At 34.7% G+C, this 25,923-nt stretch overlaps 1 protein-coding gene across 1 annotated transcript in view; it reads right to left on the bottom strand.

Moving 5' to 3' along the window:
* LOC145241291 (regulator of G-protein signaling 7-like) overlaps positions 1-25,923 on the bottom strand; it is a gene marked incomplete in the record, with an annotated part of 531,541 nt that overhangs the window by 189,765 nt on the left and 315,853 nt on the right. Inside the window, 1 exon segment of the mRNA XM_080104037.1 lies at positions 14,143-14,303. Coding sequence (XP_079960163.1) covers positions 14,143-14,303 — 161 coding nt within the window.

The raw sequence follows: 25,923 nt of genomic DNA, 5'->3' as shown, positions 1-25,923 counted from the left end.
TTAACCTTTATCCTTAAGCGGTCTCTGGGCCTTGATAAGTGGTGACTCCTATGCATTAAAAAAAAACGATGAAGATGAGGATAACAAATTTGTTTATAGCTTTCAATTTGCCCATTTCAAAATCACGATTTGCTCTAATTGTTGCATCACGGTAAACAATAAATGACAGTGAAAACATTTACGGTTTTTGAACTGAAGATTGGTGGAGCCATTTTAAGAGTCAACTTGAAACCATGTGAGTGGACACTTATGACAAATATTAAGGATTGGGAGGGCATTCAAGAGAAAGAACATTGGTCTTGAAAATGCCTATCAAACAGGAAACCAAAAAGGAACTCGACGTGGGCCAGAGATTGTTGAAATAATTTGTTTGTCAACATTAGCGTACATAATTCACATAATTGCTGCTTGACTCAGACAAAAATACTTCACAATTTTTTCAAGATGTATTGTTTGATACAAACAAAATAGGAATGACATCCTTTTTTTTCTTTGCCTCATATTTAGAAAAAGTTTATAATTATTAATATATATCTAGAAAAGTTTATAATTATTAATATATATCTAGAAAAGTTTATAATTATTAATATATATCTAGAAAAGTTTATAATTATTAATATATATCTAGAAAAGTTTATAATTTTTAATATATATCTAGAAAAGGGAGAATGTGTGTGTGTGTGTGAGGACAATTCTCAACCTATGTACTCAACGAATTTCTTCATCTACAGGCTTGAAATTTGGTATATAGGGTATTCAGATATGTGGAAAACTTTTTAATTGGTGTTCATTCGAAAAAAAAAAAGAGGCTACTAAGGCGTCAAAATTGATAAAATTGGTCAGTGGCAATCGTCGGATTTTAATCTGTCAGCTGTTTCACAAATTCACATGCGTGAATCGTTCACATGACAAATTCCTTATGCTAAGAATAAGTAGGTTTACAAACACTTTTTAAAGATAGTGTCAAGCTGGCTTAATGGTTATCGTACTTGATTCACTGTTTTTAGGATTTGGTTTGGATCTCAGTTCTAGTATTTTTTTTTTTTTAACTTACAAGAACTGTTAAGAAAAAATCATAATACTCGCATGCACATGTCTCAGTTTCTGTATGAATTAAAATATGATATTTATGTGTAATTTAACACCGGGCAACGCTGGGCGGTCTGTTAGTTATGTTATAAAATCGGAAATAATTTGTGGAAGTTGATATAAAATTTGATGGTTATTGAAATACCATGTAATGCTAGCAGATTATTATTTTAAAGTTGTTTAATTGTAACCTTAAACGCTCAACATTTGTAAAAACTGGCTGTTCTATTTTTATGACATATCAACCCTTTTTGGGTTATTTAATGCCAAATCCAATAATTTTGGTAAAAAAATTCATGCTTCAGATTCTTTATATCTTTAAATATTTATTTATAGTGTTTAGTTTGGTTGTTTTGTTTTACAGTATATCAAGCCTTTTCGGATTATTTAATGCTGAATTCAATAATTTTGGGGAAAAATGGTTTATGATTTAAGTTCTTTATATCTTTAAATATTTATGTTTCGTTTAGTAGTTTTTTTTTTTTTTTTTGGTTTTTCGTTATATATATATATCTTTTTAAATTCCATTTTCACCCAAAAGAAGGCACATTGCCACTTTGATATAGAGGGCTACTATGTAGGGAGTTGAGCAGCGAGATATGTTTACATTACAATTGAACTTCTGCATGTCAGTAAAGTTGGGAAAGCAGGAACTCGGAAGGGAATTCCAAAGTCTAGCAATTCTGGGGAAGAAACTATTGGAGTAGAAGGCTTTTTTACATTTAGGGATCTCTACTGTGTAGGGGTGGGACTTTGCTTCTTGTCGGGTTTGTTGGAGGTATTTAGGTCAAGGGGTACAAGGACTTGTAACTCATTGGATCATTCACCATTAAAATACTTGTAGAACAGGCAGAGGGATGCAACATTACGTCGATGGGACAGAGGTTGAAGCTTAGATGACAGTTCCGGACCTATCAAGTTGGCGACTCTCTTCTGAACCCTGTCCAAGAGCGAGAGACTAGTAGCAGATGGACCAGCCCAAATGTGACAACAGTACTCCATACATGGGCGAATAGTGGCCTTGTAGAGATACAGGATACTTTCAGGTGTAAGTAGCTTTCTAACACAGTAGAGGGAGCCCACCTTTTTTGCAGCAGCCTTGGCAATGCTCTCAATGTATCTGTTCAAACTCATGTTCCCTGTGAACGTTAGGCCAAGGTTTGTAAATGAAAATTGTTGTTGTTTTTGACTTTGCAGAACATGATTGAGTTTAATAAGCTGACTGTAATCGGCTATGTGTCTTTTCAGAGCAATTATTTTTGGTGACGTAAGATGACTTTATTTCAACGAATCCTAAGTCATACAGAGTGATCTCCCCTTTCTTTTTACATGTATGATTTTCAACCGCTATAGTAGTAAACATTGACTTTATAGTTTTAAAATTACACATAAAAACCTCTTAGAAGTAACTAGCATTTTTTCCTTTCACATAGTGTTTCCTAAGATGTATATGGAAATATAAATAAAAGAATTTCTTATATATATATATATATATATGTATATATATATATATATATATATATATATATATATTAAAAGTATATATTATACTATTAAAAAGGTATACGTGTGTGAGAGAAACTATGGCAAACAAATGATTAGTACAAAAGTTAAATCCTAATCAAACAAGAAACAAATGTTTCTGACATGAAAGTCGACGCACTTCAATTCTTAATCAAATAATGAGAAAAACAAAAACACTTAAGAAAATCACTTAAAAATACAGATGTTCTTTTTGAAAAAAAAAAAAAGTCAAGCAATTTTTTTTTCTGTAAGCAAATTTTTTCTAACACTTAATGAAATGCATGAGTAAATTGTTTTATGGACGTGTGGGAGCCTTTCCTAGTCTCACACAAAAACACGCGTTCACATCTCAAGCCATATTTCTTGTCATATACATACGCACACACAAATATACGCGCACATGTACACACAAGTAGATATATTAACGTTCGCCTACATACACTCATAATCACGTGTATACACACACACGCTAACGTACACACATGTACTCACACACGAAAGCACACAAGGACGACGTCACTTCCTTTCAAAGGAAATCCACACATGCGCAAAAGACCACCGGAAACAACTATAAAAGGAAGAGACAAGCTGTTTCCAGCCCTTTTTCGGACCAGCTCTCGAGCTGAGAGGTTCGACGAACAAGCCGCCTCCCTCGCCCGTGCACGTCACATCCCCTGCTACTGAATGCGTCGGGGCAAGAGTTAACAGACAGTACGTACACCTTACACGTTTTCTATCTCCATGGCCTGGATTGACTTTTTCTCTATTTCTCTCTCTCTCTATACTAAAATAGACTTTCCTTCTCACTAGCTAACAGCGAGAGACGCACACCAAACTAGATTGACTTTCTCTCTTCCTCTCTCTACGACAATAGACTTTCCTTCTCACCAGTAAACAGCGAGAGACGAACGCGGACATGAACATGTGTTGTACCCTTTTCTTTCATGTGTTTCTTCACAAAATAAATTCTAGTTCGTTTAATTCAATTTAACACGTTGTTCGTTTCTTCCTCGAGACAATTCATTATTCCTATTTTGCACCACCACCACAAATTGGTGATACCCGAACGCGAGATGAACATGCATTTCCTTCTATACCCTCAACCACTACAGAAGCACAAACAAGATATTTATGTTATTCCACCATTGTGATAACAATCTGTATTTTCTGGTTGGACAAAAGCAGATTTGAAAAAAATATAAACCGAATAAAATTAGCATTCAACAATGTCATAATCAGTTCGTATGCTTCAAAGTCAAATCAGAGTTGAATTAGGCTGATGTTAAAAATTATGAGATAAATCAGCATTGATCACTTTTTTCCACAAACTTTATTTCTCAAAACTACCCCCTTGTGGAACACTGTTCTGCTGGCCTGCTTCCCAGTTCAATACAACATAGTAGCCTTCAAATCCAATGTAAACAAGCTACTGTTGAGCCGTCCCCCAAAATAATCAAATTCTACTCAATTTACACAATTAACGAATACTACAGTATCACATTACATTCATTAATCCTTATCCTCAAATGGCCTTTGAGCCTTTTTTTTTTTTTTTTTTTACAAAGGAGTCACCACTTATAAAGGCCCGGGGGCCACTCGAGGATAAGGTTTAGGCACAGATAAAGTGGGGGAAATTATTGATAGCGTTTACAGCTAATCGAGTATTTGTCATGAAAGACTGGAGTTCAAACGAGCACTTGCCATGAAAATAACAATAAAGCAGAGCCAGGCTCGCAATGTCTTTATTGTGGGAAAGAGGTTGCAGGGAAGAGAAAAGGGCATTCCTTACTAGACTATGAAGTCTATTTTGCACTCTGTCAAGGCAGGATAAGCTGCTTCTAGCAGCTCTTTCCAGATGTGGGAATGATACGCTATCCTTGAACATACCTGGCTCTTATATAAATAGAAAATTGCATCAGCAGTGAGATATCTACTGGATCGATAGAAGTATCCTATCATTTTTCCAGCGACCTTGGCAACGGATTTGATGCACGTGTTCCATTTCAGATCAGGAATAAAGGTCAAGCCCAGAAGCTTGTCAAAACATGGAGCCTCCACAAGAGGAGAGCCATTCATTTCAATTGATGCCAGATGAGGATCAGAGCATTGATGATGTAAAGATAGAAACTTGGTTTTAGATGTATTAAAATTAACAAGCCACTTCTTTCCCTATTATACCACTTGCTCAAGATCAGAGGAGAGAGAATCAGAGAGCACTTGGTCATTTACAGCCTTTGAAGTGTTGCCATAGATGTTAGTATCATCAGCATAAATGTCTACAAATGATCATAGGATGTGATTTGGTAGATCATTGATGTAGATCTGGAAAAGAATTAGGCCCAGGATGGACTCCCGAGGAACTACAGCATTCTTATTGTTAGTTTCTGATTTCTGCCCATCAGCCACTACTCTTATGAATCTATCAAAAATCTTGTGGAGTAGACCTTTATGCCATACCCTATCAAAGGCCATTGATATGTGCAGAGCAATTGCTCTAGAAAGGAAGCCTCCACCGAGAGATTCACTAATCCTATGAGATATAACTGTAAGCACATCTGCTGTAGATCTAGCTAATTGGAAACCATATTGCATGTTACTAAGAAGTTAATTTTTGCTGAGGTGGTTGACTACTTCTCTATTTAACACAAATTCCAGCAACTTACTCATGACACACAGGAGACTTATTTAACAGTTACAAAATTGAAATAAAGCCACTAAGTTGACCACAAAATCAAATATACAACAAATTATATATTATTTCATTATTGGAATCCTTTGAGATGAGTAATCAGTATATTTATTTATTTGTGGACTGTTATCCTTATCTTTATAGTTGTTGTTTAATGAAATTTTTGGCTTCAGGGCCCGTGATGCATTGGATCAAATCTCTACAGTTCCAGGTGAACATTGTCTGAAGATAACGGTTTCACTCCTACCCAAAGCCGGCCAGAAAATTAGTTGGACATACGTGGTGAGACAACAACAACTATGGAAGGCAGTAATTACTGAGGATACAGTTAACCACCTGACGAAGGCCAGAGGATGAGTTGGCCGAAACATTGTGAAACGAAAACTATGAAGAATAACAGTGCCTAAATAAATTTATTTTGTTTAATATTTTCATTTCAATTTCAACTATTTGCAAAATATAACATCACCAAAAATATTTAAGTTTTTTTGTTTTTATTTTTAAACTTTGAAGATGTTGTTTCAAACGGAACACATAAGTGAAATAAATACTTTAGAATAACACTAGCTTTTTGCCATTTCGTTATTTTAAAGATTTTTCCAGATACTTGAGCAACGCAGTAATTTAATAGTGTAAAGATAAGTATGATAGGATAAGTAAATATACGTGTTGTTGAGAAAATGGTTATGAAAAGCCAAGTTGTGCTTTGCGCTTTCCCTTAAAACATTTTTCACTGGCACCAACATTTGAATTTTAAGAGATGGTGGTGGTGGTATTATTAGTAGTAGAAGTTTTGTTTTTTTTTTTACAAAGGAGTCGCCACATATGAAGGCTTGGAGGCAACTCGAGGATAAGGATTAATGAGTGCACAGTAGTCAATGGGACAATATCATAGTAATCGTAAATAGTGGAAATTTGGTGAAAGGAAAACGGCTCATCAAGAACTTGTTTACATTGGACTTGAAGACAATCATATTGTAGTAAGCTGGAAAGCAGGCAAACGGAACAGCGTTCCATAGTAGTAGTAGAATACCAAATGAATTTTAGCAGTTAATGATGTGTAGAGATAAAAGAATCAGGAAGTGAAGCTATTACAGATTGGGATTACATAATTACATGTTAACTATGCTGTACTTCCAACTAACAATTTCAGGGTTAAATTCGACACACTGTTGTCAAAACTCACAACCAAATTCGACACTCTGCTGTCAAAATTTGCTACTCCAACGTCCAAATTCAAATCACCCAACTCTCCAAAACATCAGGGTTCTCTATATTTAAACTGTGCCTGTCTCATTTGCATATGAGGTAACAGTATTGCAAGTATATAAATAGAAGCCGTAGCCATTTTTTTTCTTCATTTTTTTTTTGCTTGCAACGTACACTACAGGCTGCACAAAAACAGGTTTGTATCAATTTTTAACACATTTAATCACAAAGACCAGATTTAAAAAAAAAAATGGGTATTGTTTGTCTTTTTCCACCAGGCATCCTCAAGGTAAGATGCATTGCTGCAAATTCTTATAGCATTTTTTTCTATACTAGTGCACACCCACGTCACTTGTAAGGTTCTTGTTACAGTAAGATGGAGCAAATTGTCATGCCTCAAATCTGTCCTAAGATTGGCTGAAAAAAATTGGGGGATTGTGTGATCAGCTTCAAGACTGAGTTTGAGTGTGAACCTCAGAACCCAGATATTAGCTCATCAGATTTCTTTTTCTAGGACTATTTTAAAGACGGAGCTAAACATGGAGACCCAGGAGTATCATGGAAGTGTTGAAAGCAATCAAAAAGGAGCTCAAAACTATATGAGGGCTTGTTTCTATCTACATTTTGTATAATTCTGGCCTTTCTTCTCTTCTAATGAGAGGCATTTAGCTTCGAAATGCCATGGTCTAAAAAGGTTTTATTTCTTTTTCTTCTTTCTCTTTTAGTTTGTCTTATTGTTCTGATGTTATAATAAAGTTATCTGTAACTTCTATTATTCAGCTTTTAATTAATATATTGAATTGCTCCTCTTAACAGTATTGAGCCTTTTCTATCTTGATAAGTTTTTGTTAAAGATATATTCTTTGATAACCTAATTGCATATATCATACTCTCTCTCTCTCTCTCTCTCTATATATATATATATATATATATATATATATATATATATATATATATATATGAGGAACTATCTACCAAATTACTGTCAATTTTTGGTCTACAGACTTAAAACTTGATATATAGAAGATTTGAACCTGTAGAACAAATTCCATTTGGTCTTTAGTCAGTAAAAATAACTGCTAAGGAGTCAAAATTGAAAAAAGTTGCCTAGCGACTTCACATGCTCTTGTATGCATGCACAAATATACATTTATTTGTTACACAATGTTATTTTTCGCAGTTTTTTATGCGTACAGATTTGAGTCAAATGGTAAAGGATAACAAATTGTGCCCCCACGACGTGAACACCCTCGACGTGAACACCCTCGACAGGCTGCAAAATCCCACCTCCACACTGTAGAGATCCCTAAATGTAAAAGATCTTTCTACTCCAGTAGTTTCTTCCCCAGAACCGCTTGACTTTGGAATTCCATTCCAGGTCCCTGCTTCTCCAACTGTACTGACGTGCAGAAGTTCAAGTGCAACGTGAACCGACATCTTGCTGCCCAAATCCCTACATAGTACCCCAGTAGTTGTTGCCCCTGATAGTAGTACCCTACACCAAAGTGGCAATGTGGCTTGTTTGGGGTGAAAATGTAATAAAAAAAAAAAATAAATAAAAAAAGGTTGTAGAGAGAAATGTTTTGGTTTCGATTTTAGCTGATGGCACCCAAGTCAATTTTGTTTTTATTTTTGAAATCACTACTTCAAATTGGGTATAATAGTTAACAACGAATTTGTTCTGCATTAATTAAAATATCATATTTAAGCATATTTTACGACTGGGTAACACCAGGCGGACTGCTGATATGTCAATATAAAAATCACTTTGTCTTTCTACCTCTGTCAATTTTTGGTCTATAGATCTAAAACTTGATATGTAGGGGATTTGGGCCTGTGGAACATATTTGATTTCATTTTTAGCTGGTAAAAATAGCTACTAAGGGTTCAAAATTTAAAAAAAAAAAAGGAACTTGTCAGATGTAAGCAGATTAAACATGTTACTTCTACACATGCGTAAATATACATTTATACTTTTAATAACATTACTTTTTAAAGTTTTTATATGAACTGCGAATGCAGGTGGTAATGAATAATCCTGGAGAATTACATGTTTTGGTTTCGATTCTAATTGGTAGCATCCAAGTCTAATATTTTTTTTTACTTTTGAAATCACTACTATATATTGGGTACAATATAATAATCAATAGAGCATTAGGTCTATAATAATAAATACGAAATCTGCATGAATTAAAATATCATATTTAAGTGTATTTTACAATCGAGCAATGACAGATGGCTTACTAGTATATATAGGTTAATCATTTACCTGAAATGCACTCCGGTTGTATATACCAATCATAATGAGTTAAAAAATAGTTTTTTTTATATAATGAAAAAGATCTTTTTTATATAAATTTTGTAAATTTTAAAAAATGTCCAAGCTCAATGAATGCCATTTTATTTATCCAGAGCAATGTAACTGAGAGCATATATAGTAACTGAGAAGGAACCATAGAGTGTGTCGGTTACATGAACCATGTAAGTTGTCAAAAATGGTGTTTTTTAAGGTCATCATCTGATGAGTATGTGACTAAACATGCAGCAATAACATAATTTTGCAGACTTTTTAGTCGCAACATGAAACAATATTGTAATGGATACCTTTGGAAAAAGTAATAAATGGCCAACTGAGGAAACTTAATATTTGGAACTTGGAGAATTATTATACTAAATAATATATATTATTTCCCCAAAACCTCTGGTCTTGATGGAGGGAAGACTAAAACTTGCTGCTATGGTTTCAAATGATCTGAAATAACAGCAAATATTTCTCGTGTTATATTTCCCCTCTTTTAGAAATAGGGTACAATTATGAATATCTCCAGTATTAAATAATCCTTATACACTGTGAAATTTACTTTATACATGAAAACTTAAGAGTGGAGATATAACATACGAGAAATATTTGGAATCAAGTCTCCCCTTGCTGTTATTTCAGATCATTTGAAACCATAGCAAGTTTTAGTCTCCCCTCCATCAAGGCCAGAGGTTTTGGGGAAATATCAGATATTTTGTAATTCATATGCAAAACTAGGAAAACAAATGACTATGATTGAAGTATTGGTAAAGGTGCAGTATCTTTCCACCCACAAAAAATCCTTTAAAATTACCACTATTAAAGGTTTTTGAGGGTGCTGAAAACGAAAATAACAGTTAAAATCCCAGGAAATGAGTAGTCTCTAAGATATGAAGAAAAGAATTTATAATTTTAATTTAATTAATAGTGGGGGATCACTTTTCTATATTAATTTAACACAAAATGGACACCCACTTAATAGCTACCTTTTTTTGAGAAGGGGATGCGTCTGTTATTTTTTTTTTTAGGGATGGTGTTTATTTGGTAATTGTGGCATGGTAGACCAATACAAAATCTATTTTAAAAAACTTGTTTGGTTTTAGGGTGTGCTGAAAACGAATATCACATTTAAATTTTCTGCAAGCAAGTATTTTTCCGGGTATTAAGCAATGTAATTCTTTGTGCGATAAGTGCTGGCCATTGTTGTATGAGCAAGCACAAGTATATTTTTGCTTAATACCCGGAAAAAATACTTATTTGCGGAAAATTGAAATGTGATATTCACTTTGAGCACACCTAAAAAGTTATAGAAAACAAGTTTTTTAAGGTAGATTTTGTGTTGGTTTACCAAGCCACAATAAACACCACCCCTAAAAAAAGGTGGCCATAAAGTGGGTGCTCATTTTATGTTAATCTATATATAGAAAAGGCAAAATGTGTGTGATCATCTCGTGTATGTCTCGCAAAGGCTTTTCTCGCACATGGTCATGGGGGGGGGGGCAACGATCGCTTAGACGTATTTATATATGCCGTAGATAATAATATCTAGGATTTGAGAACGCGTGTACCGTATAGATTTATTTACGTCGATTTTTACAAAATTATTGCTATTTTGGCTTCTCGTGTGTTGATTTGGGCTTTTTCGTATAAAAAGCGAAACTAATTCAAAGTTAACAATGTTCTCGGCATCGCACCGGGAAACGTCTGGAAGCAATCAGCTTTGATCAAATGTGGGGACAAACTCCTCTCATATAAGACAAGTGCTAATCAATCTGGACAATGGGGCCCCCTCCCCAACATCCGTTGGGGAAAAATCTTGGGTAAACAAACCCAAGTTAACTGCGTGACTTCTATTTGACCTCAATAATTAGGTCAAATAGAAGCAGCAGAGTTAACTTTTAATGTCACATAGCCCACTACATAATTCAGGTCATTACCTTTCTAACGAGCCTTCATTTATTAAATTCTGATCAATAGTCGCCGAGATTTGTAACTTATAAAATTGCCAAAAAAAGGTGGTATATCTATGTATGGATATATCTATACTCGTAGACAAATTGAATATTGAAATGCTGATGTCTTTGGTTCTATGGGACAAAACTACATAAAAATTAGCAGGCATTGGGAAAATTATAATACTATTCTATGGTTAAAATTTTATGACAACTGGTAAAAAAGAACCTATATTTTTAAAACAATAAAATATGCCCAAATTTGTCTAGATTATTTATATATATATATATATATATATATATATATATATATAGTGCAAAATTTTGTTGAAAAATAAAACAGTCACGTTTTCTTTTTATAACCTTCGTTTATTTCCTGGATTTTTTCCATTACGGATGTTTCATTGATGAGTTGGCAATTTTACGATTTATGTTTCCATATATATATATATATATATATATATATATATATATATATATGTGTGTGTGTGTGTGTGTGTGTGTGTTCTGACAGGCAGCTTTGGTTTTGCTGCTTCGGTTGTCTCCCTTGTGGCCTTGCTAGGCCACTAATATATATATATATTTTTTTTAAATTCAATTCACAATTTTTTTAAAAACATGTTCTTTTATTTTCTCATAAGAATATATGTTACAGCTCTGTTTCTTAGCAATCTTCAACAAACAGTAAAAATGTTTTATTCTTGTATTTTTGAATGGAGCAAACTCTTCAGACAATTCTATGAAGAAAAACATATTCAAATTCAATGTGTTTTTGACTGTGACATTGAATTTGAAGATGTTTTACACGAATAAAATATAAATGTAAAAGTGGTGGATGTTTGTTTAAATAGAAATTTGGAAAGATTATTTATTATGGGCGCAGCGCTCGTGGGTCGATTGATAGAACTGCTGACTGTCAACGCGATGGCTCTGGATTCAATCCTCGTCGGCTTGGAAGAGGTGCTAGTCTAGTGGCATTGATGAGTTGTGATACAACGAAACAGGACTGTGTGTCGATGACTACACACATACATATATATATATATATATATATATATATATATATATATACACACACACTCTTTAAATGTTATAAAAACTGGATAAAAATTTTGTTAAGTTGAAAGAGATTAATAACCTTTTAGAACAGTTTTTAAAATGCAAAACAAAATCTTTCAACCTACCAGCATGAAATTCTTACAAGACAATAGTTCAAAAGAAAACATAATACAGGAATTTTCGACTTCTACATTAAGTAAGTATGCTACCATCTTCAAGTTTGGGTTTGCTTAGAATAATGCTAGCATTGTTTATTACAACTGTCCAATGTTATTGAAGTTGTTGTGTACATTTGGAAATGCATTGGTTTAAAGCACTTTAGTCTGATGAGCAACACACGGTGTAATGTACACAAGATGTACGATCACACGAGATAGCTTCTAATAAACAAAACTGATATTCTAAGAAAGGTTGTCAGAGGAAGAGAGAGGCTGAATCTCTTTTTCCAATGAGGTTTATATAATTATGACTTATGTAACAAGTTTTATATAATAATAGGTTATGATTATAAAAAGGGGTCAAAATCCGACCATATGGTTTTAAAAATAGAGGTGGAAAGATCTAGAAGTTCGACGTTTTGCCCGTCTTATGTGGGTTTTTTTTTTTTTTTTGATGAGAAGGTCAGTTATTTAGGGGCATATATATTAAGAGGGAGGGAGTAACGTGTTTATTTTTATGCAAATTAGGAAATCATTCGCAATAATCTATACTCCTATAATTTATTTATTTATTTTTTTTGTGTTGATTTATTTTTTTTATATTCATATTAAAACCCTTTTTTCTATTTATTTACAAAAGAAAATACAACTTTCTTATTTATGGGTCATGGTATAAGAGGGAAATGTGCATTTCTCTCCTAATAATTACTTAAATAAACACAAGGCCAAACGACATTGCTTTTAACAAAACAATAATAAAGGGTTTATTTAGAAAAGGCGAGATTGTATCTCAGACTGAAGAGAAAGAAAGAAAGTGTAAATGTCTGTTTGAAGGTGTCGTCTGCCATCAGACTGCAGTCGTCAACAAGTAGCAGTGGGAAGGGTGAGTGAGAGAGGTCTGTATAGGTCGCTTGCTGGCGTCTCTCTGGCGATCGCAGCTGAGATCCCAAAGGGCTAAAAATAGTCCTTAAGGGGACAGCTCAAATCAATGTGCCCTGCCAACCGATTGGTCAGTGTGGCCCGAATCACTTTGGCTCCGGGCATTGATCCGCTTATAGTAAATAGTTTGTTAACTGCTAAAACAACATTTTAAAAGACCTGCAATAAAGTGATGGACAGTGGAAATTCCATGATAAAGAATAAAATATCATAACTTTGTGAATATCGCATGAATTTGAATAAAATTTTTGGAAATAACTAACCTTAAAGCAGTCGTTTGATGCGATAATTTTCATTTTGTTGTGACATATATTTTGTGAAATATTGATATTTTGCTAATCTGCAATAAAGCGATTGACGCAGTTTATATATATATAACGACTCTTGTTGAAATTCAATTATTCTTAATTTTTGGATATCTTTCCACCTGGAATATATATATGTGTATCCAATCTTAAATTCCGTCTGAAATATTAAAATCATGGAACGTTTCTGCAGTGTTCATATATGTTTCACTCTTCCCACTTCCAATTTAAATGTTAGAAAATTTATATGGAATTATTTCCAACAGTTACTGTTACTGGTTATGTAAGCCACTAGGGTGTTAGGGGCACTGCATAATGGCTGAACAGTGGACCAGCTGAGTAACATTAAAGCTTTTTCCTGTTCAATTAAGAACATTGTTGGCACATCTCTTCTTAGCATATTATGTGCCCATACCATCTGAGTTTCCTCTTTTACCATGGTCAGTAGGTTTTTCTGTTGTCTTCATTGTTGGTGACATGCTCCTTGTATGAGATGCCAAGAAGTCTTCCGAGGCATCTTATTTCTACGACTTGGATCAGCATTTAGTGTCTGTCTTGCAAACATAATGCATGACCGAGATGACTAGCATGGTTCTAAGCAGGATATTTCTGGCTCACCAATCTATTAAAAAGACCATTTATGTTAATCTGGATACAATCTTAGATTTCTTCTCAGATTTTCACCTTTTTTTTTTTTTTCAAAATGTCAAACTTAGAAACTTGCATTCTTTATGAAATTCATTTATTTAACATTGGATGATTCTTAGCGAAATAACAAAATTTTCACCCTTCATCTCACTCTGACTTTCATTTAAATCTGTTAATTCTCTTATTTTAATGATGAAATAAAAAATAAAAAACATTGGTTTGTGCCTAAGTCAATGAATGCAAAGAAAAAAAAAAAGAACACATTACTTACCTGAAAACGGTAAAATGCGCCATCTTCTTTGACTACGAGTGACTTTGAATCGGTTATGGGAAAAATGTAACCATAATGACAGAGAAGACTGGCTAAATGTTGAGCTTCGCTCTCATCCTGAATTTGTAGCTTCATCATTAGCCAAGAAATCAGGTCATTAGCTGTGAAGAAGAAGAAGAAAATAGAAATTTAGGAGTTCAATAAATAGAATTAAAGAATTAATCATTCTTAATCTTCTATGAGATTAACGGAATTGTCACAAAATGTTTCTTTCAATTTCAGACGAGGAAGGCAACTGTTGTTAAGTGGATATGTGTATGCAGTTTGATGTTGTATGGAAATGGAAACTGTCCTGTGAGAGTTGAGGACCTGTGTTGCATGGGGAAAAAAATATATATAAATGATACAATGGATGCATAATGCCAATTTTAAAGACAAGTTTAGATCTGATGACCTCAGAGGAGGATTAAACCTGGATAATATAGAGAGATATGTGCAGAAGAGGCTGGATAATATAGAGAGGTATGTGCGGAAGTGATAAGAATGTACTAGAAAGAAAAGGGGATAAATAAAGATCAGGTTAGAGATAGGTTAGTTTGGAAGTTGATTTCTAAAAGCCATCCAACACATGCCAGCAAATAAAATGGACTTTGAACAGATGATTATGATGATGATGATGTAGGTCTGAAAATAATGAAACTGATGTCAGAAACAATTTATTTAAATTCTATAAAACAATTTAAAGTAATCCTCCTCCGAGTCTAAATGCCACGTCACTATCCAAAGTTCATGGCCTTCAAATCTTCTAAACGAGGTTCCTTAATTATTCTTTTGAGATTGGGGGGAATAAAAAAGTCAGATGAAGCAAGTTCATATGAATAGGGAGATTTTTTTATGTAATATCCTTCTTTTGATTCTTTTCATACATCATAATCATGTTGACAGATCGATGACCTAACGGTAACTGAAGTTAAGCAACATTAAGCCTGGTCAGTACTAAAATGGGTGACGATTTGGGAATTCCAGGCGCTGTATGTGCTCTCCGCTTATCTCGGCATTTGTTTCCAGTTGTCTAGCACTTCTACTTGCTACGGAACTAAAGCAGTGGCGATTCAGGAGACGTGCGATTGGGGAATCACGCAACCCTTATCTTACAATTATGGGTGCATCTACCCTTACAGGGGGTATCCATTGTCTCTTGAGCATGAGCAGAAGCATTGAATATTCTTTTTATCCCTTGTATGCAAATATTCAAGAAAGTCGACTAATTCATATGCAAGAAAGGGTGCAACCAGCTATTATTTAGTTTAATTTATTGTATATAAATACAAGTTGTTGTGGGGGCAGAAATTGTAGGTTCATACCTTTTCCCAACAGTAGAACAACATGATTACAGTAGAACGATTGAATTTGAATTAATTACAGTTGAAAACTTATCACGTGTCAATACGGATGTGGGGCATTACGTTTCTGAATCTTTGAGATAAGGATCGGTTATTTGTGTTTGGATTCTTTGGACGATTGTTCTCATCTTGAGTGTCATTTTCACAACGTTTCCCTCAATATAAACTCCGACCTTCTTCAGGTCTATCTTGTCTAACTCGGAAATTTGGACAGAATTTCGAATAGAACCCTTTAGTTACTTCACGGTGGTAGCATGCTCTTGTTCTGTCAGCCATGACTGAATAGAGGTCCTAAGTAATTCACAAATATTTTTCTGAGAATCGAACCATCAACCATTAGAAGAATATCACTTTTACAATGGATTTTTCCAAGTACTCTAACCACTGCGACACGGGTCCGAGTACGAATTTTGGAAGCCTTAAACCTATTTTATTTCTAGTTGTAGATAATTACTATTACTAATTATTATTACTACTCGTGAGAAAAAAAAAAAAAAATGAGCCAAACAAATTTTATACATTTTATTGCACTAAAAACTATATTGAACAAAGAACAACTGAACAAGGAAACTTAAACGTGACTAATAACACAGAACAAGACATTTACTTTAATAAATGCTTAGGATGGAATCGCATTCCCTTTTGATTTATTTAAAAGATCAATCCTTTTAGACATGCTCTCAACCAAAGTGGAACACTGTGAAGAGGCGATGCTATTCCATTTGCTTTGCACAGCTTCCCACAGTTTGTCATTGTTTGAAAAAGTTCTTTCATCCAATGCACGAGATATTATTGATTGGGTTTAAATTGGGGCTTTGACCTGGCCAAAATATCACATTAATTGAATTATCAGAAAACCAATTTTTTGTGACTTTAGCAGTATGTGCAGGGGCATTATCGTGTTGAAAAATAATGTTCTGAGATATTCCCAGCTTCTGGATACTTGGTGACAGTCCTGTTTCTAATATTCGAATGTATTCCTTTGCATTGATTAACTTCTCACATCTAATAAGTTCCCCAACTTCTGCTGCAGTAAAAGTTCCTCATACCATTATCTCTCCATTCCTGTGTTTAACTGTCGTTTTTATGCAACTTGGTGAAAATCTTTCTCCATTTCTTTGATTGCACCATTCGGGAGCATCAGTAACAAGACAAAATCTTAATTCATCTAACCAGAAAACATTCCTGAACCAGTCTGTATCTTTCTTGCCATAATACGAGAAAAATCTCTTTCTATCACTGATGTTCTTTTTAGATAAAAATGGCTTCTTTGCACACCTTTTAGAAGAAAATCCCATTTCTTTCATTCATCTAGATATTGTATATCTAGAAAAAGAATTTCCAGCCCCTGTTTTGAATTCTTTGCTCTGGTTCACATAAGTTTTCTTTCAATCCTTCAAAACAGTTAATTTAAGCCTGTGGTTGTCCTTCAAAGTGAATGCTCTAGGGCAACCAGATCAAGATTTTCCTTTTACCAAGCATTCGACTACGAACCTTTGACCAATTCACTTCACTACAGAAAGAGATGTTTTCACTTTTTCTTTTCTTAAAATATCAAAAATTTGCTTGTAAGTCATTTTGGACTGCCTTAATCTTGCAATTTGGTTTTTTATAATCTCGCCAAGATGCGGTCCTACCATATTCAGGATTAATTTTTCCACTTATTATTATATGCTATAATAATAATGATCTGCAAAATAGAAATTTTCAGTTAAAATTAACAAAAATTCTTGGAAAAATATTGAAAAATCCATTTCATCCTTCTTTCACTTTTGGTCCATTTTTTTTTTTTTTTGCTCATGAGTGTATAATTGTTATTTTTTTACTGTACATATTATCTATTATTTATAATTAAGATTTCCCATATTGTATTAAATTCTATAGCATACCGAATTCCCGAGTCTGACAGAAACATTCTTGAGTTTTACAAGATACACCTGAAGAAGGTCGGAGGTTACATTGATCGAAATATGAAAATAAAACAAAATGAGAACCGTAGTCCAAAGAATCCAAATAAAACAGATGCTGGGCAGTTTGTTATGAGAAATAGTTAATGATTTATACATAGTTTTTGTTATGATTAAAAATTTGTTGTTTTTTATGATTATGTGCATACTCTAGCGCTTCGCCACATGCTTGAGAACAAAATTCTATCGCTCATCATGGTTTTGGGGCAGTCTTTCAACTTTCAAAGGACCAGCATACCGATATCAACCCATATCTGGCAAATCCATCTCTTTTCGTTATATCTTTCTTCGAAATTTAATTTAGCAAAAATATCTAATCATTCTAACAGTAATGTCTTGGAGGTTAAAGGTTCAATCCTCGGTGTGGATGGCACTCAAAATACAATTGCAAATTATTTAAGACTTCCACCCAGTTATGGCTAACGAAACGAGAACAAGCTACTCCCATGATTATATAATTGGTTCCATTCGAAATTCCATGCAAATTCCAGAGATTGACAAGATATACCTGAAGAAGGTCAGAGGTTAGATTGACCAAAACGTTGCGAAAATAGTAGTCCGAATATTCAAAATAATATGAAATATCAATCTCCATCTCAAAAATTCTATATTTTAAAAGTCCTTTAAGAGTTGAAAGTCTTTTTTGTATACAAATTTGTAGACAGTGATTGCATTATCTTATCAACACGAGTTTTCATCTGCTGGAAGCTGTTACAACTAATGGTCATTTAGTTGTCGACTTCAAGGTCAAACTGTCACGATTTTAACTGCATTTAACGAGCATTGCAATCAGATAAGATTTCGGTTTCTTGCACTTCCAAAATTCTGGGCGAGTATCGCAGATATGAGGGTCAGTTGAAAAAAATCTAAAAACTATGATTTGTAAGTATATCACAGTTAAAACGAATGTTTTAACTATGATATAGGTTTCTATGTATTGGCAGACACACCTGGTGTTGTCCAGGAATGAAAGAGAACCTATGTGTACTTATGCAATCTACTATTAATATTTTCCTTTTTTTTTTTTAATTTTCAATATTAAAATTAAATAAAATCTTTTTGCATTTTATGGATATTTTAGGTACGTAGATAATGAATGGTCAAGCCTTAAAATGTAAAAATATTCTGGCCATTCCTTTCATTTAAAAATCAAACAAACTCCCGAAAATGAACGAATTTTAATGAAATTTTCAGTATTTATCAATTAACAATCACAGAATATAATGAACTAATGTTTTTTAATTTTAGTGAAAATGCATTATTTTATGCAAACAACAAAATATTTTTTACTAAACTTGTATCTTATAAAGCAGTTATGATATAAGATTACTGGCAGTCACATCTGGTGTTGTCCGGGAATGGACAAATAAAATGTATTACGATATTATGGACTATTCCCCCAACCCCTGTAGCCAAGACCCTAGAGAATGTTAGGAAAATGACTCAGAAAATAAGGAAATGAAATAACTGGTCTAGACAGGATATCACCTCACAGTTTGATATTTTTTGGGTTAGGGTTAGCTGAGAGTAGCAGAGACAGCGAGTGGGAATAGTCATTGCTACTGACTAATTATGGAGGTGATGCAGATAAATATGACGGGACATGCAGTCCGAAATGAGTATATGACGGATGTAGTCTTAAGATGAGATTCTGTATTTGAAAGATTGGAGCTTAACTAAAATGTGAATACTAGCACTGGGGCCCCAGAAACACACACACACACATATACATATGTCAATTACTAAGGAGTTAAAATACATCAGAGTTGGTATTTTTTGTCTTGTAAGTCTGCATTATTTTGTTTTTTGTATACTTATAAACCAGTACTTGTGCCCTCAGCAATCTTCAGTGCGATAGACGACATAGCCAGAATAAGAGATGAAGATAAAGAGAAAACTATGGCACACAAATGTTGGGACCGATGGTTGTCAAGGAGATCGTTATATGGTCTTTGAATCTGGCTTGAATAGAAACCTCATAATATTATCGCTAAAACACAAATTAAAAATTTTACTCCATGTATTTAATAAAGGGTTCCTTTTGAAATTTCAAGCAAATTCCCGAGTTCGACAAGAAAATGTGTTCGATCTTGATATAAGTTTTTTTTTTTTTTTAATTCTATTCTAGGATGAGAGGACAAGAAAGATGTTTGGAAATGGCATTATGAAAAATTACTGAGTTTCCATGGAACTAAGAAAAACTAGAAGTTGCAGAAGAAGCATCTGGTCCAGCTATAAGAATTGAGAAAGAAATGATACAAGAGACTGTGAAAAGGATAAAGAAAGGCTTAAGGTCCTTCAAGCTTCGTTGCTGAAATGTTGATGGCTGCGAGTGAAATGGACAGTGAAATTATCAGAAACTTGACAAATCTAATCTGGACAGAAGAGCTTATCTCCAAAAACTACAATCTGTTAACTGCTACAAAAGTAAAGTGGACGAACTAGCTTAAATTAATGCATCGGCTCCTAAAACTGAGAGGGGGGAATAATATTGCCTGAGCATAGTCTGATATACTTATACTGTGACAAATGTAAAAATACTTTGGTTTTGTGCCTGAGCATAGTCTGATATACTTATACTGTGACAAATGTAAAAATACTTTGGTTTTGTGCCTGAGCATAGTCTGATATACTTATACTGTGACAAATGTAAAAATACTTTGGTTTTGTGCCTGAGCATAGTCTGATATACTTATACTGTGACAAATGTAAAAATACTTTGGTTTTGTGCCTGAGCATAGTCTGATATACTTATACTGTGACAAATGTAAAAATACTTTGGTTTTGTGCCTGAGCATAGTCTGATATACTTATACTGTGACAAATGTAAAAATACTTTGGTTTTGTGCCTGAGCATAGTCTGATATACTTATACTGTGACAAATGTAAAAATACTTTGGTTTTGTGCCTGAGCATAGTCTGATATACTTATACTGTGACAAATGTAAAAATACTTTGGTTTTGTGCCTGAGCATAGTCTGATATACTTATACTGTGACAAATGTAAAAATACTTTGGTTTTGTGCCTGAGCATAGTCTGATATACTTATACTGTGACAAATGTAAAAATACTTTGGTTTTGTGCCTGAGCATAGTCTGATATACTTATACTGTGACAAATGTAAAAATACTTTGGTTTTGTGCCTGAGCATAGTCTGATATACTTATACTGTGACAAATGTAAAAATACTTTGGTTTTGTGCCTGAGCATAGTCTGATATACTTATACTGTGACAAATGTAAAAATACTTTGGTTTTGTGCCTGAGCATACTCTGATATACTTATACTGTGACAAATGTAAAAATACTTTGGTTTTGTGCCTGAGCATAGTCTGATATACTTATACTGTGACAAATGTAAAAATACTTTGGTTTTGTGCCTGAGCATAGTCTGATATACTTATACTGTGACAAATGTAAAAATACTTTGGTTTTGTGCCTGAGCATAGTCTGATATACTTATACTGTGACAAATGTAAAAATACTTTGGTTTTGTGCCTGAGCATAGTCTGATATACTTATACTGTGACAAATGTAAAAATACTTTGGTTTTGTGCCTGAGCATAGTCTGATATACTTATACTGTGACAAATGTAAAAATACTTTGGTTTTGTGCCTGAGCATAGTCTGATATACTTATACTGTGACAAATGTAAAAATACTTTGGTTTTGTGCCTGAGCATAGTCTGATATACTTATACTGTGACAAATGTAAAAATACTTTGGTTTTGTGCCTGAGCATAGTCTGATATACTTATACTGTGACAAATGTAAAAATACTTTGGTTTTGTGCCTGAGCATAGTCTGATATACTTATACTGTGACAAATGTAAAAATACTTTGGTTTTGTGCCTGAGCATAGTCTGATATACTTATACTGTGACAAATGTAAAAATACTTTGGTTTTGTGCCTGAGCATAGTCTGATATACTTATACTGTGACAAATGTAAAAATACTTTGGTTTTGTGCCTGAGCATAGTCTGATATACTTATACTGTGACAAATGTAAAAATACTTTGGTTTTGTGCCTGAGCATAGTCTGATATACTTATACTGTGACAAATGTAAAAATACTTTGGTTTTGTGCCTGAGCATAGTCTGATATACTTATACTGTGACAAATGTAAAAATACTTTGGTTTTGTGCCTGAGCATAGTCTGATATACTTATACTGTGACAAATGTAAAAATACTTTGGTTTTGTGCCTGAGCATAGTCTGATATACTTATACTGTGACAAATGTAAAAATACTTTGGTTTTGTGCCTGAGCATAGTCTGATATACTTATACTGTGACAAATGTAAAAATACTTTGGTTTTGTGCCTGAGCATAGTCTGATATACTTATACTGTGACAAATGTAAAAATACTTTGGTTTTGTGCCTGAGCATAGTCTGATATACTTATACTGTGACAAATGTAAAAATACTTTGGTTTTGTGCCTGAGCATACTCTGATATACTTATACTGTGACAAATGTAAAAATACTTTGGTTTTGTGCCTGAGCATAGTCTGATATACTTATACTGTGACAAATGTAAAAATACTTTGGTTTTGTGCCTGAGCATAGTCTGATATACTTATACTGTGACAAATGTAAAAATACTTTGGTTTTGTGCCTGAGCATACTCTGATATACTTATACTGTGACAAATGTAAAAATACTTTGGTTTTGTGCCTGAGCATAGTCTGATATACTTATACTGTGACAAATGTAAAAATACTTTGGTTTTGTGCCTGAGCATAGTCTGATATACTTATACTGTGACAAATGTAAAAGAGATTCCTTAGTAAAGAGAAGAACCTATATTTTCTTTTTTTTGTGGATCAGGAGTAAACTTTGACAGAATGCCAACGAAGGTGGTCTGATAGGCTTTGCATAAATTATAGACAAATGAATGGTTGATAAAGATTGTTCAAGCAATGTACAGAAATAAACTTTCAAATGCTGAGTGGTTAGTGACTTGGACTGCCTGGATGTGCCAGGTTTGAATTCAGTGCCTTCAATAGTAACACTTTCACTAAGGATGTTGGCAACCCTCATGTAGTTCTGGCATATAATGAGGTTCTGTATAACATGAGGGGATGTGTTTATTGATGTGTTTATACATTTGATTGTTTAGATGTTATTTGTTTTTGTTTGTGATACTTTTGAATAAATTCAATTATTTATATGAAAGTGCATTTTTACCTACATGCGAGTTGGGAATAATTTTCTCTTTTACCAATTTGATACCCCAAAATGGGGAGCATATATATATATATATATATATATATATATATATATATATATATATATCTGGCATCAATTGAACTGGATGGCTCTCGTCTAGGGGAGGCCCCATGTTTTGATAAGCTTGTGGGTTTGACCTTTACTCCTGATCTGAAATGGAACACATACATCAAGTCTGTGGCCAAGGTCACTGGGAAAATGGTGGGATCCTTCTACCGCTCCAGAAGATATCTTACTAATGATGCAATTCTCTATCTATATAAAAGCCAAGTACGTCCAAGGATGGAGTACTTCTGCCACATCTGGGTAGGAGCTGCTAAAAACAGCCTATCCTGCCTTGACAGAGTACAAAATAGACTTTGTGGTTTGGTGGGGGATGCCCTTTTCTCTTCTCTGCAACCTCTCTCACACAGAAGAGACGTTGCGAGCCTGTCTTTGTTTTATTACTTCCATGGCAAATGCTCATCTGAGCTCCATTGTCTGGTCCCCCCTCGCCAATCTTTCATGAAAAAAACCCGACTAGCTGAAACAACTATCAATAATTTTCCCCAATCTTTATCTGTGCCTAAATCAAAACGTAGATTCCATGAACAAAGCTTCTTTCTTAGAACTGCACACCTGTGGAACTCTCTGCCGCTTGCCTGTTTCCCTCCTGACTTCAACTTGGATGTCTTCAAGTCCAACACAAACAAATTCCTGATGAACCGCCCCCTTAAGTAATGACACTTTATCAAATCTCCAATACTAACGATTACTACGATACTATCCCATTGATTATAATAATAGTAGAAACACTAACACAACTGAAAAAGTGCCCAAATATCTATTTACTTAATCATACATACGGAATACACCATGACTTAAAATGTACCTCCAGTTATACCCTTACTGTACTGCACCTACATCTTAACCCTCCTAAATCTAAATATACAGTGACTGGGCAAAATTCTTAGCTCAATTCCTCATACCTACTCACACTATAACGTTATCCTGTACCTAAACTAACATAAAGTTTAAAAAAAAATGGAAAAACCTAAAGGTAAAAGTCTTAATCCACACTAACACTTTTCTAACAAGCCTGCTCACATAACTGCTTCCACTGCATGTCCCTAAATCACTTTGAGGAGTGTAACTATTCATTAGATATATAACCTCTACAAACTAACCCTGTAACATTAACTAACCACGCGGGGTCACAGAAATACCTGGATTAGAACCCAGGCGCAGAGCAAACCCTCTCAGGGCTGATGGACCCAGTAGATCTTCCCAGATCACCTGTCTAGGAGAAAGAAAATTCTGAAACTAAACCTAAGGGGAGGGAGGCCTCTCCAGTCTTGGATGACAACCTTCCTAGAGCTGGTGACTCAAACAAATTACCGGCCTGCAAACCTAAATTGCTTAAGGAGTAGATAGGCTCTGTCTATCGCCCGGCTTGCATACTCCTTCTATGCCTATTAATCAGGCACAGAGACACTATCACAGAGAATCGACAAAACACTTAGTGGTAGATCTTGTTTCTTGTCTAGGGCAATGAATGCCGTTCCCCCACTCCCGACACATCCCACCTCATAAAACTGGGCACTTGGGAGTGCTTGAGTACCACACATGCCAGTGCAATTAGATTGGGGTGACCTTCTGATGGGTTGAGGGTACCTGATTGACAGTTCCTGGCTGCTGTTTCTGACTGGTAGTACAGGCGCCCTCTTTGGTAGCGCTTAGAGCGACTGCTCAATCAACAGTTGTATAATATTGGGCTGTTTGTAGTGCCATGTCCTAGTTGAAGAAAGGTCAGCTAATGGTCTACTTGTTTTGCATGTCTGATACCCTGCATAACCTCTTGTTCAGCTCCCCCTTACCTAACTGAAACTCTTTAAAAACATGATGACAGTACAATCAAAAAATAAGCTTAAACCAGGCCTAGGAATCAACAAATCCAACTTGCCTCCTCCCTTGAGGCTTTCATTCACTAACATCCGTGGGCTTAGAACTAATTTAAATGATGTTGAAGCATTTCTCCTAACAAATACCCCGGATATCTTAGCACTAAGTGAGACTAACCTACACTCCTCCATCCCCTCTAACTACTTTAACATGCCTGGCTATCTCCCACTCTGCCGTAAGGACTGACAGACATATGCACGGACTTGGAGTCTACATTCGTAACACCCTCCCCATGACTAGAGAAACAAACCTAGAACGGACGATCAAGCCTTTATGTGCTTTAGACTAAACATGCAACATAACATTAGTTACTTTTATTTTCTCTACTGCTCTCCATCAACCCAGGACTGCACCAAAATAAACAAAGTATCTGACAGCATAGACACAGCACTCTCTCTCGACACTAGCACACAAGTACATGTATTTGGTGACTTTAATGTTCACCACAAAAACTGGCTTGGATTCTCTACTCACACAGATGCAGCGGGCAGCACAACACATAGCTTCGCTATATCTCACTCCCTATCACAAATGGTTACATTTCCAACCCGTTTCCCTGACCAGCAAGAACAACAGGCATCACTTCTAGATCTGTTTCTGACCACAGTTCTTGAGGATTGTATAACAAATGCTGACAGCCCACTCGGGAACGCTGATCATGCAGTGATAATGGTCGAAATCACCCTAAATTCTAGACCCAAAACTTAAGAGCCAGTGCTCAAAACAACCAGGTATTATAAAAAGGCTGACTGGGAAGCCATCAGAGATCTTATCAGAGATGCCCCATGGGGGAATATTTTTTCTCTTCCTGCTGAACAGTGCGCAAATGAGACCACTGAATGGTTCAAAACAGCAATTGAAGCACATGTTCCCATGCGGAAATTTTATAGCAAGCCCCACTCTCCCCAATGGTTTACCTCTACTCGCGCAACTGCGATTGCTCAAAGGCAGCATGCATACCGCAGATTTAACCAACATAAGTCCAGTTCAAACAGACAGAAGTACATAGAAGCTAGAAGTAACATTAAGAAAGAAATAGCGACAGCTAAGAGAGAATTTACTGAAACCACTAAAAAACGCATCGAAGCACAAAAAATAGGAAATCATGACTTCTGGAAAATCTACAACAGTGTAGTAAATAATGGGCAATCAACAATTCCCCCACTAACCAACAATCACGAGGTTGTTTGCTCAGCAACTGACAAGGCTAATATGTTTGCTAACCGATTTGCCTCAA

This window comes from Euprymna scolopes, chromosome 20 (assembly GCF_053919585.1).
Source record: "Euprymna scolopes isolate OS-2025 chromosome 20, ASM5391958v1, whole genome shotgun sequence".
Classification (NCBI taxonomy): Eukaryota; Metazoa; Mollusca; class Cephalopoda; order Sepiida; family Sepiolidae; genus Euprymna; species Euprymna scolopes.
This window is presented reverse-complemented; position numbering and strand designations above follow the sequence as displayed.